General features: G+C 37.6%; 1 protein-coding gene across 5 annotated transcripts in view; it reads right to left on the reverse strand.

The window, feature by feature from the left end:
* The window catches only part of HACE1 (HECT domain and ankyrin repeat containing E3 ubiquitin protein ligase 1), a 110,951-nt gene that overhangs the window by 58,425 nt on the left and 39,980 nt on the right, over positions 1–12,546 (reverse strand). For all 5 annotated transcript variants that reach the window (XM_055329969.1, XM_055329968.1, XM_055329967.1 and 2 more), the window contains 3 exons: positions 4,300–4,396; positions 2,941–3,042; positions 2,020–2,126 (listed from right to left, as the gene is read on the reverse strand). In XM_055329969.1, coding sequence (XP_055185944.1) covers positions 2,020–2,126; positions 2,941–3,042; positions 4,300–4,396 — 306 coding nt within the window. The remainder of the gene's footprint in view (positions 1–2,019; positions 2,127–2,940; positions 3,043–4,299; positions 4,397–12,546) is intronic.

The following is a 12,546-nucleotide window of genomic DNA, read 5'->3' on the forward strand; positions in this document are numbered from 1 at the left end:
TGAATTGAAAGTACTCATCAAATAAATGGATTAACAGATATGACTAATTAAAACAAGAGCATTACATAAAGCTGAAATTCAGTGAATCCCATAAACAGAATCTAAAGTGGTCTCAAAGGTAGAAACTGAATAAAAAAAAAAAATTAGCAGATGGTATAGTGAGTAGAAATGCTGAAGAAAGACTTAATGGAAAAACACAAGAGGGTAATGTTGGTACCATGAAAGATAAGGGGCCTAGCAAAAACCCTTCTAAGTAAATGGTATAGAGCATGATCCAATCTGAATAAAGTATATGAAAAGCCCAAGGAAGAGAGAAAAAAAAGGGCTAACTTAATGGATTTGAAAATGTAGCTGATTTATAGAAACAGCAGAGTGTCGGGAGGAAGAAACTCCAGTTGCAAACACGGAGACAGAGAAGACCATGACCTATTCTAAGACTGTCAAAGTATTAAAAAACATGAGAAGGAAACTGCAAAGGAGAAAGCATCCAAATTAGAAGTGGGCCAAATTTATCAGCTAAGAAAAAAACACATGAACCATTTCTAAATGGCTGTTTATTCCTTTTTTATTAAGATTTATTTATTTGAGAGAGAGCATGTACATGTGCGGGAACAGGGAGCAGGGTGAGGAGCAGAGGAAGAGAAAGAGAATCCCATGCCGACTCCACACTGAGTGCGGAGCTGGACACAGTGCTCAATCTCACAACCCTGAAATCATGACCTGCATCAAAATCAAAAGTCAAACACTGGGGCAGCCCCAGTGGCGCAGCAGTTTAGCGCCGCCTGCAGCCCAGGGCCTGATCCTGGAGACCCTGGATCGAGTCCCATGTCGGGCTCTCTGTATGATGCCTGCTTCTCCCTCTGCCTGTGTCTCTGCCTCTCTCTCTCTGTCTCTATGAATAAATAAATAAAATCTTTAAAAAAAAAAAAAGTCAAACACTTACCAACTGAGCCACCCAGGTGCCCCTAAATGGCTGCTTATACCTAATTGGGGCTGTTTATTCCTGATTAAGGGGAGCTAACATACAGTGAAGTATGGGTACAGGAAAATGCAATATATATATAAACACAAGTAATATAAAGGCATTACCTCCATGGACACAGCAATGAGTCATTAAAACCACAGCATCTTTTTTTTTTTTTTTTTAATATATATTTATTTATTTATTTATGATAGTCACAGAGAGAGAGAGAGGCAGAGACACAGGCAGAGGGAGAAGCAGGCTCCATGCACCGGAGCCCGACGTGGGATTCGATCCCGGGTCTCCAGGATCGCGCCCTGGGCCAAAGGCAGGCGCCAAACCGCTGCGCCACCCAGGGATCCCCTCACAGCATCTTTTGAAAGAATAAAGAACTAAACAGGCAGTCCGAGTGGCTCAGCGGTTTAGTGCCGCCTTCAGTTCAGGGCCTGATCCTGGAGACTTGGGATTGAGTCCCATGCCAGGCTCCCTGCATGGAGCCTGCTTCTCCCTCTGCCTGCCTCTTTCTCTGCCCCTCTCTCTCTGTGTGTGTCTCTCATGAATAAATAATAAACTTAAAAAAAAAAAAAGAATAAAGAATTGAACAGAGGAGGACAGTTTAAGGAAAAAACTTTATAAGGAATCATGTGGATATATTGAGAGGCTGAACAGTAGTCCATACACAGTTCTATAGTGATCAACATTCCTAAACTATTTTCTTGAAGGAGGGACCAAAAAAAAAAAAAAAAGACTCCTAAACTTTCTGATTCTTCTTTATGTATATTTACTTAGATGACTAATCTATCATTTTATAAAATTTTAGACACCTATGTCCAAATCCACTTAAGTAAATATTTTTAGTCTCTCTAGACAAATATCTCCCAGTAAGAGCTGACTGCCCTAGTCCTTTAAAACGAAAGAATAAGTCAGCAAATTTTTAGAACATCTTACCACTGATGAAAACATCCAACAAAATAAACCATTCCCAGAAAAGCCAAAAAAAAACACAAAGCTGACAGATACCACTACCTATTGATTTGTCTATATTTTGAAACACTTACCTAAGCAGTTTATGCCCATTTGTTGTGGCAACTTCAGCAAGGCTTGTTAGAATCTTTAGGTACTGGCTTTCACTTTGCTGAGACAAATGTTCCAGAACTTGCCGTAACTAAATTTTTTACAAGTAAAACAAAATGTGATTATACAATAATCTATTAAACTTTATCAAGAAATTGAGTATCTATTAGTTTAAAAAGTATCCCAAAGCCAAGTAGCTAAAATCAAGTCCTTTACAGTTATTTTGTCTTGCATAAATTCAAAAGCTAATATACAGATGACATAAAATCTTTTCAAAATCACCCAGTAAAAAAGCAATAAGAAATATAAATAGAAATCACCAAGTTAATTTACACAATCTGAATTCCAAACTTTAATATATGAGAAGTTTAAGCTCTGCAATTTTTCAGAGTAAAGCTATTATAAACTAATGATTACCAATGATACGATGATATTCCTCCTTAGTTATTTTCCCCCTATCTATGGAGAAAATTCCAATTCTTTTAAGCAAAAACCAAAGACCCAGGGGTATCTGGGTGGTTCAGTTGGTTAATCATCTGACCCTTGGTTTTGGCTCAGGGCTATGGGACTATGGGACTGGGCCTCAGGTTGGCTCTATGCTCAGTGCAGAGTCTGCTTGAAATTCTTTCCCTCCCTCTCCTCCTAAACATGCTCTCTCATAAACAAACAAATAAACAAACAAAATCTTTAAAAACAAAACAAAGACCCAGAGGCCAGAAGGTTCATAGGGCTAAATAATAGCACAAAATTTATTAGTATACTATTTATACTTTCCTATAATGCAGATAAATTTGAATCATTAAAATATTTGTAATAATAAAATTACTAAGTACATTTTAAAATACCATATATGCTAAGCATGAACAAAGCTCGTTCATTTAAAAGCTATAGTACAATTACATTACCATGTTTTCTCGGAGATCTTCATTCTGTGTCATTTGAATAATTGTCTGGAAAAGCCTAGGGTGATACTGAATTAATACTTCACAAGTCTCTCCATAGCCACCCTAAAAGAGAGAGAGAGAGAGACAGAGAGAGAGAGAGATATTTCAAATTATCTAAATTTTTGAAAAAGTTCCTAATGGAGAATTTATTTCCTCTACATACCAATCTGATACTAAATGTGTAGGTTTTCCACACCAAGCTATTCTCCAACTGACTATAAACACCAACTAAGTGTCATACAACTTAATTCAATTCTGATGCTAACTACACACAGTTAACACAGACTTCACAGGTTAGGAGCTCAGTCTCATAAAAGTGCCCCCCCTTCAGAAGCCATTCACAAGACCAGGCCACCCATACTTCTAACTAACCAGCTATAAGTCAGGAGTTCCCATTAATCCTTCCTCAGGTTTGATGATCTGCTATTTGCTGTTTGATAAAGCTTCCAGAATTCAGGGAGACACTTTACTATAAAGCATATAACTCAGGAACAGCGAAATGGAAGAGATACACAGAGTAGAGTATTTGGGAAGGGGCATAGAGCTTCCATATCCTCTCTGGGTGTGGCACCATCCCACAACTCTGATGTGTTCACCAACCAGGAAGCTCCCTAAGAACCCCACTGTATATAGGATTTTTATGGAATTTCTATTACATAGGCATGATTAATTAAATTATTGGTCACTGATGACTAAAGTCAATCTCCAGTCCTCCTTACCTCCCTGGGAGTGGGATACAACACTGCTCTGTAGTCACATGGTTGGCTTCCCTGACAACCAGCACCTATCCAGAAGCAACCAGCCACCTCATTAGTGTACAAAAACATTCTTTTCACTCTGGAGAGTCCAAGTGCCTGAGAGACTCTTGTGTTAAGAACTGGGATGAAGACCAATATAGGGATCCCTGGGTGGCGCAGCAGTTTAGCGCCTGCCTCTGGCCCAGGGCGTGATCCTGGACACCGGGGATCGAATCCCACGTTGGGCTCCCGGTGCATGGAGCCTGCTTCTCCCTCTGCCTGTGTCTCTCACTCTCTCTCTCTCTGTGTCTCTCATGAATAAATAAATAAAATCTTAAAAAAAAAAAGACCAATATATATTTCTTATAATATCACAGTTCCTTTTTCAAGATCATATTCTTTTTTAAAAAATCATATTCTAAAAAAATAAAAAATAAAAACAAAAAAATAAAAATAAAAAATCATATTCTTTACAGAATAAACATCTTTGCATCTATCCTCTCATTTGAGGGAAAAAAGTGACTTTACCAGTGTCAGTTTCTATTATAAAGTAAAGAGCTAAGAATATGCATTAACAACATACCTGTACACATAAATCCAGAGGCGTTACTCCATTTTTATCTGACAGATATTTAGCTCCTCGTAACAGAAGAATTTGTGCTGTGTCTCTCTGACCATGACTGTACAGAAGTAAAACCATGTTAAAAAATAACCTTTTTAATTTAAAGTTTTTCTCTATGAATTATAGACAGTCAGTATGAATCAACAGAGCATTAACAATTTTTAAAAACTGAGAAGAGATCTGAATTACATCCTCAATATCTAGGAAAACATTTCCCAATGTTAAATCATACCTTCACTATGTAGATAAACTGACCTATTAAAAATCTTAAAATTGAACTTAGGACACATTACCTATAACAAATCATAATATCTTGGGATAGGCAGCTACTATTCAGGCTTATGTGCTATTTTTTCTTCCAATAATTTCCTTCTCAACTTTAGCCTGACCCTTCCTACCACACCCATCCAAGTCTAGATTTTTAGTCAAAAAAACCCCTCAATATTCAAAACAAAAGTACATTTTATGGCACTTTAATACTTGGCAGAATAAATAAATACAAAACGAAGGAAGGAAGGAAGGAAGGAAGGAAGGAAGGAAGGAAGGAAGGAAGGAAGGAAGGAAGAAAGGAAGGAAGGAAGACAAATATCAAAATAAGAGAATGAGGGTAGGGTAAGGATTAATACCCAAAAATACTATCCAGCTTTCCACTTTCATTTTATCAACCCACACAGTTTGGCTTCTGTTGACAGTTATTTAATCTGAGGTAGAATGAACAATGCTCCTATCCAAATGCCCATTTTCTTTTAAGTAGTAAAATTAGTAACCATCACTCTTTCAGCTAGGAGGAATCTAATTTGGAGGACAGTAACCACTAGACTCTAGGGTCTTATTACTCAGTGAGCTAATCTGATCCAAGATAGTCTAGGCAATTAAAAAAAAAATTGCAATCCAAAGATACTATAGTTTAAAGCTAATTTTACCAAATGCCCAAGGAAGTCATATGGTTTGGAAGAGTATGTGATCAAAATTTTTTATTTTGTAGTTGATAAAAGCTACTCACTTAAGCACAGGTGAAACTAGAATTCAAATCTCTGCTCTTCCATACCAATACTCTTCCTACAATACCATTACACCTAAAAAGGTACGTCATTTCCCAAAAAGAAAGATTTCTCAGAAAGTTAAAAAAAAAAAAAAGCCTACTCATTCTTTTCCACAAAATGACACTGCATAAAGTATAATTTATAACCAAATAGCATTAAACAATTTTAATTTAAAATTTTTTTAATTTAATAAAATCCTACCATGAATCTGATGGCAGATATTATAGCTGTATCACTCTCACAATACTCTATTGTCATGCTGATTATTTAGCTTAATACAAGTATCAAGAGGTCAAAACTGAGTCAAGAACAAAATCTAATTTATTAGAGAAAACCAAGAAACCAAGGAAATCAGCAATCTCTCCAAAAGCAACAGTAGCTAGTTTCACTATTATACATCAAGAAAAGTCTTCATTAGATGTCATTTGTCATTAAGCTAGGAGTGCTGGTCAACACATTACATATCACAGCTAATAGCAAATAGCTTACAATTGAAACTGTTCTTTTCTTTGTAATACCTAGAAATGAAAGCTAAGTGAAAAGAAACTAACTTAACCTTAATTTATTTAGAGACAGTGATAACTGTGCTACTACCCTTGGTTCTGGAAAAAATTTGCAAAGTGACTATGTTCAACTTTCATGACATTTCTTCTATAATTATTTAACATCCATGTGTCTAATCATTCCAATTAAACTGTAAACTTCTTCACCATGTATTTATTCCATAGCACTAAGCACAGTAGTTGGCTTATAACATGTATTCAATACATTTGTTGAATTATATTATAGTTTTTAACTTCAGGTACCATTCATTTGACAAATAAGTATTAAATAAAGTAACATACACAGAAAGCAACAAAAAAAAGACCTGATTCATAATTTATTTAGGATCTACTAAATGACAAGCATAATGCTCAGTTCCTTGTACAAAGTCTGATTTAACTCTGCCCCTCTTATAAAATAAGTATTCATGGGCGCCTGGGTGGCTCAGTGGTTGAGCATCTGCTTTCAGCTCAGGTCATGATCCTGGAGTCCCAGAATCGAGTCCCACATCAGGCTCCCTGCAGGGAGCCTGCTTCTCCCTCTATGTCCCTGACTCTCTGTCTCTCATGAAAAAATAAAAATTTTAAAAAATGTAATAATAAGTATTCATTTCATTTTCAGTAGCAAAAACTATGACTTTGAGAAAACCACGGAGTTACTCAAGATCAACAGTTACATGACAGAGTAGAATTTGAATCTAAGTCGATCTGATCCAAAATTTTCATCTGTATCATATCATTCCAAAAGATGAATAAACATAGAGTTTGCTCTCAAAGCATAAACAATTTAGTATTTAGTACTCAAGAAAGTATGGTGTAAGTTGCAAGGGGATATATGCTCCGAGAAAAATACAATGGGGATCACACACAATGGACAGACAAGATCACGATGTACAAATGGGACACTGTTGAATATATGTGGTTTTTAAAATGTCTCCAAATAATTTTATTTATCAAATATAGCCAAAAGGATAATTAGCATGAAGGAAAAAGAATTCCATTTTGACATTTTTAGAAAACTGGAGTAATCTCTAAAACTACATTAAAATGTCATCTATGATCGAGTAATCTCTAAAACTACATTAAAATGTCATCTATGAGCAAGTAACATTTCATTTCAAAAATAAATTAAAATCAAGAAACAGGCACTAAATAATATATAAAATCTGCACAAACCGACTTAGGCCTCAAGTGCTCCACTTACAATATTGCACGACATTAAGAGTAATCTGTAACAAACTTCTCAAGAATATTGCATAAAAAAGATTTTTCAGTTCAAATAACTGTAAAAATTTGCTGAGAGAACAAATATTCTTTACAGTTTAACTATCTTTTTTTAAAGATTTTATTTATTTATTCATGAGAGACAGAGAGAGAGGCAGAGATACAGGCAGAGGGAGAGCAGGCTCCCAGCAAGGAGCCTGATGTGGGACTCGATCCTGAGACTCCAGGATCACGCCCTGGGTCAAAGGCAGGCGCTCAACCGCTGAGCCATCCAGGCGTCCCATTAACTATTTTTTTTATATATTTGGTTTTTTTTCAAGAAGTAGATATACATGTTATCAGAAGTCTCATTGATATGACAATGGAATATGTAGGGAGAGGAATGAAGGAATTATATTAAAAGATTAAATTCTTTCTTTTTTTTTATATTGATTGAGATTATAGTCCCTTCAAGGAAATGCCAGTGCATTTTCTGGAAACTAGGAAGTTGGCAAAGATTTAATAAGAAAGTTGTAGTACTTCTAACATACTTAGAAGTGATTTTCAAGCACTTTCAGACTCCTAATTTTAGGCTCTTTCAAGCAATATGATCTGAAAACTTGGCTAAAGTGCATATGGTACAAATATTGCAGGATTTTTTAGAACAACTCATAAAGAGATCGTATTTTCTAATGATCTTTTTCCTATTCTGAAGTTTACAACTTTGAGTCTTTGGGCTTTGTGTGGGACCCAGGAAATTTAACAAAAATCCCCTACCCCTGGACAAGCAGAGCAGGACTGATTCCATTTTGTGCTACACCTGCCACCTCCTGTATGACCCCCACATAACCTGCTTATTGTTTAAGGCGGGGCCCCACCCTAGTCAAGCGGCTGGGCACACCCTAATCGGAAATCGGCTCATAACAATGTAACCCTGCTTTGTGCCCACCAAAACTGCACGCCAATCTGACCAAAGTAATAGGCCAGCTCAAATGGATACTATAGGGTAAGATGTAATTCAATCAGCCACCTGCGTATGGAGTATGGACCCACAGGACTGTGCAACTTTGTGTATCCCATGGGCCACTGGCCCCTATAAAGCTGCTAAGCCTCTTAGTCTCGGGGTCCAAGTCCCTGCTCTGCTGTGTCAGGTACACTTGGACCCAAGCTCGAGCTTGTAAATCAACCCTCGTGTGTTTGCATCGGTGTCGGCTCCTTGGTGGTTTCTCGGATTCGCAATCTTGGGCACAACACTTTGCTTGTGAATTCCACTAATTGAAAGGAGGTACTTGGCAGTAGCTACGAATCCATGTTCAGAATCACACCTTTTTCTCTCTATTGCAGACATCCATAATTACATAAACATCTCACTAATTTACTGTATCTATATAACCCCAGCTAAACCTTGCTTTTCCTAATAGGAAAAAAGGTATCCCAGATATAGAAAACACTTAAAAATCATTATACACCCAAACCTTTATTTAAAGAACTCACTTAAGGGAATGAGAAGCATAAAACTGAAAATAAAACCAATCTAGCAATTTAAGGACTTGAGGCATTTGTAAATACTATATAAAAGTCCTAGGGAAACCTGGATGGCACAGTTAAGGCAACCAACTCTTGGTTTGGCTTAGGTCATGATTTCAGTGTCATGAGATTAAGCCCTGCATTGGGCTCAGCACTGAGTGAAGAGTCTGCTTAAGACTTTCCCTCTCTCCCCCTCTGCCCCTCCCCTCACACTCTCTTGCACTCTCTCTTGCACGCGCACTCTCTCTCTCTCTCTCTCTCTCTCAAATAAATAAATAAATAGGGGTGCCTGAGTGGCTCAATTTGTTAAGCATCTGCCTTCAGCTAAGGTCATGGTCCTGGGATCTGGCTCCACATTGTTGGGCTCCTTGCTCAGTGAGGAGCCTGCTTCTCCCTCTCTGTCTGCCTGCTGATCCCCCTACTTATGCTGTCAAATAAATAAATTAAACCTTAAAAAATAATAAAATAAGGGGCACCTGGGTGGCTCAGTGGTTGACCATCTGCCTTTAGCTCAGCGGTTGAGTGTCTGCCTTCAGCCCAGGGTGTGATCCTGGAGACCTGGGACTGAGTCCCATGTCGGGTTTCCTGCATGGAGCCTGCTTCTCCCTCTGCCTGTGTCTCTGCCTCTCTCTCTCTCTCTGTGTGTCTCTCATGAATAAATAAATAAAATCTTTAAAAAATTAAATTAATCCTTTTTTTTAAAAAAAGGCCCTAAATAAATAAATAAATAAATAAATGGCCCTAAAAACAGGGGCACCTGGGTGGCTCAGTTGGTTAAGTATCTGATTCTTGATATTGGTTCAGATCATGACCTCAGGGTCGTGAAATCAAGCCCCATACCAGGCTCCACGCTGGGCTTGGAGCCTGCTTAAGATTCTCTCTCTCCCTCTCCCTATGACCCTCTTCCAAAAAAGCCCTATAAACAAAGGTGCCTAAAGATGGGAAGGTGATGGGGAAATAATTGTGTGCATGAAAAGAAAGCTAATGAATTATGTCTTGTGCAAAATACTTAGAGGAAACAAGTGGCTGGAAAATAGTTCCTGTCATAATTTTAGGTCAAAATCAGTTTGAAAATGACTCACTCACAGAAGCACTACATAATTAAATATGGCAACACAAAGTAAAAAAGTCTGTATGGTAGGAGAAGAATCCTATTTCTCAGTATGAAAATCTTGTATAGCAATAAACCTAAATGAGGACAACCGTACTTTGTGCATACTGAGGAGTGGAGACGTATACCGCAGGTTAGCGAGCACTTATTAAGTGCAAAATACTCTGCCAGATGCTTTCTATAAGCCATCTCCTTTGATCCTTACTATAGTCTCACAAGCCAGATAGCAGCATTTCCATTTCAGAAACAAAGGCTTCAGAGGTCTAGGAATTTGACTAAAGTTGCACAGCTTTGGGGCTAAGATTTGAACCCTGCTTCCAAGGCTCTTTCTCCTATATAGCTCAATACCTTTTGAATGTAATTCAAAATTTTAAAAAAGCATATGATAGTATATCTAATAATACCTCTCAACCAATAAAAACTTACATTATGTTTAGCTTTTTAGATCTTTTTTTATTTTTTTTTATTTTACTTTATTTATGGTAGGCACACAGTGAGAGAGAGAGAGAGGCAGAGACACAGGCAGAGGGAGAAGCAGGCTCCATGCACCGGGAGCCCGACGTGGGACTCGATCCCAGGTCTCCAGGATCGCGCCCTGGGCCAAAGGCAGGCACTAAACCGCTGCGCCACCCAGGGATCCCCTAGATCTTTTTTAAAAATTATTTATTTATTTATTCATGAGAGGCAGAGAGAGAGAGAGGCAGAGACACAGGCAGAGGGGGAAGCAGGCTCCATGCAGGGAGTCCAATGTGGAACTCGATCCCAAGACCCCGGGATCATGCACTGAGCTGAACACAGACGCTCAACCACTGAGCCACCCAAATACCCCAGCCTTTTAGACTTCTATACTTTGTCTATAGGGTCAACTTGTTCTGTTTCCCACATTCCTTTCCCCTTTTCATTTATCATAGATGATACAATGGGAATAATTTATACATTTAATGTATATCTATATCTAGGTATCGCAAATACAATTAAAGGTCTGCCTACAACCAATACCATATGATTTCACTCATGTGGAATTTAAGAATACAGATGAACATATGCTGAAAGGGGAAAGAGAGAGAGGAAACCAAATGTTAAGAGACTTAAAAATAAAGAACACACTGAGGGTTGATGGGGGGAGGTGAGTGGAGAATGGGGTAAATATGTGATGGGCATTCAGAGCACTTGTGATGAATACTAGCTGTTGTGATGGATCACTGAATTCTACTCCTGAAATCAATATTGCACTATATGTTACCTAAACAGAATTGAAATAAAATTTTAAGAAAAAAAAGTCTACATACAAGCGAACCATGTTCCATATCTATCATCCTGCTATAATGATTCATTTCTTATTTCAATTTTAAGTTAAAGCTTAACTATCTCTGTTCAAAGAAGCCTAATATTTGCTAGAATAAGTTAATAATGGGAGGGGTGCCTGGCTGGCTAAGTCAGTGGGGTATGCGATTCCTGATACTGAGGTTGTGAATTCGAGCTGCACGTTGGGTGTAGAGTTTAAAGATAAAATCTTAAAAATTTTTTTTAAATAAAGGTTAATGATGGCAATATAATACTAACAGAAAGTACTTCTAAAAACCTTTTTTTGCCATACCTCTATGCTCAAACTAGAATAGCTGCATTCTGAACACTAATATACCAATATTTAACTATTACACATGCTATCATTTTATAGAAGATATTTTTCAAACATGTAACTATAGCAATTCATTCATTCAAAAACATTTACTAAGCATCTAAATGCAAAGCACTGTACTACACATTGAATATAAAGTGGTAAGATTCTTCCCTTTTTTGAACTTTCAGTCTAGTAAGAGAGACATACGATAAAGGAATAAATAAACCATTACAAAATACAAAGTGCTATAAAAGAAATGACTGTGGGACGCCTCGGTGTCTCAGTCAGTTAAACGTCTGACTCTTGATCTTAATAAGCTGAGGTGTTGATTTCAGGGTCATGAGTTCAAGCCCTCTGCTGGGCCCCAAGTTGGGTGTGTAGCCTACTTAAAAAAAAAAAAAAAAAAAAGAAAGGGAAAAAGAAATAACTGTGATGCTGTGAAATAAAATTTGGGGAGAGGCCATACTCACACTGGCCAGGAACTGCCTTCTGAAAAAGTAACAATTAAGCATTGATATAAAGAAAGAGTCAGCCACATAAAAAAGCCAAAGTAATATCATTTTGGGGAAAACAAACAATATGCAGAAAAGCCTACTGGAAAGAGTACCTTGCATTTGTGAACCCCGAGAGAACCATTGTGACAGAAGCACAGTTAGCTAAGACAGGGTCAGACCACAAAGGTCTCACAGGCAAAATCAGAATGTGTATTTTATCTGTAATGCAACAGAGGCACCAGAATTTTTAAATAAAGAGTTGTTTTTTTTTTTTAATAAAGAGTTTAAACACAAAATGACAAAAGCTGTGTTTTTTCAAGATTTTATTTATTTTGAAAGAGAGAGAGCAAAGAGAGAGAGAAAGAATCCCGTGCAGACTCCAAGCCATGTGCAAAGCCCAGAGCCCAACTTGGGGCTAAATCCCACAATCATGAGACCATGACCTGAGCTGAAATCAAGAGCCGGACACTTGACCAACTGAGCTACCCAAGTGCCCAAAATAGATTCATTTCTTTAAAAGATTGCTTTGGCTGCTAAAGAAGGGACAGATGGAAGGGAAACGAGAGAAACCAAGAAGACCAGTTAAGAGATGAAGCAGTATTCTAGACGAGAGGTATCAACGTTAACTATGATCATTTCAGTGAGTTGGAGAGATGAGTTTCAGAAT

This window comes from Nyctereutes procyonoides, unplaced genomic scaffold, assembly GCF_905146905.1.
Source record: "Nyctereutes procyonoides isolate TBG_1078 unplaced genomic scaffold, NYPRO_anot_genome, whole genome shotgun sequence".
NCBI classification, from domain to species: domain Eukaryota; kingdom Metazoa; phylum Chordata; class Mammalia; order Carnivora; family Canidae; genus Nyctereutes; species Nyctereutes procyonoides.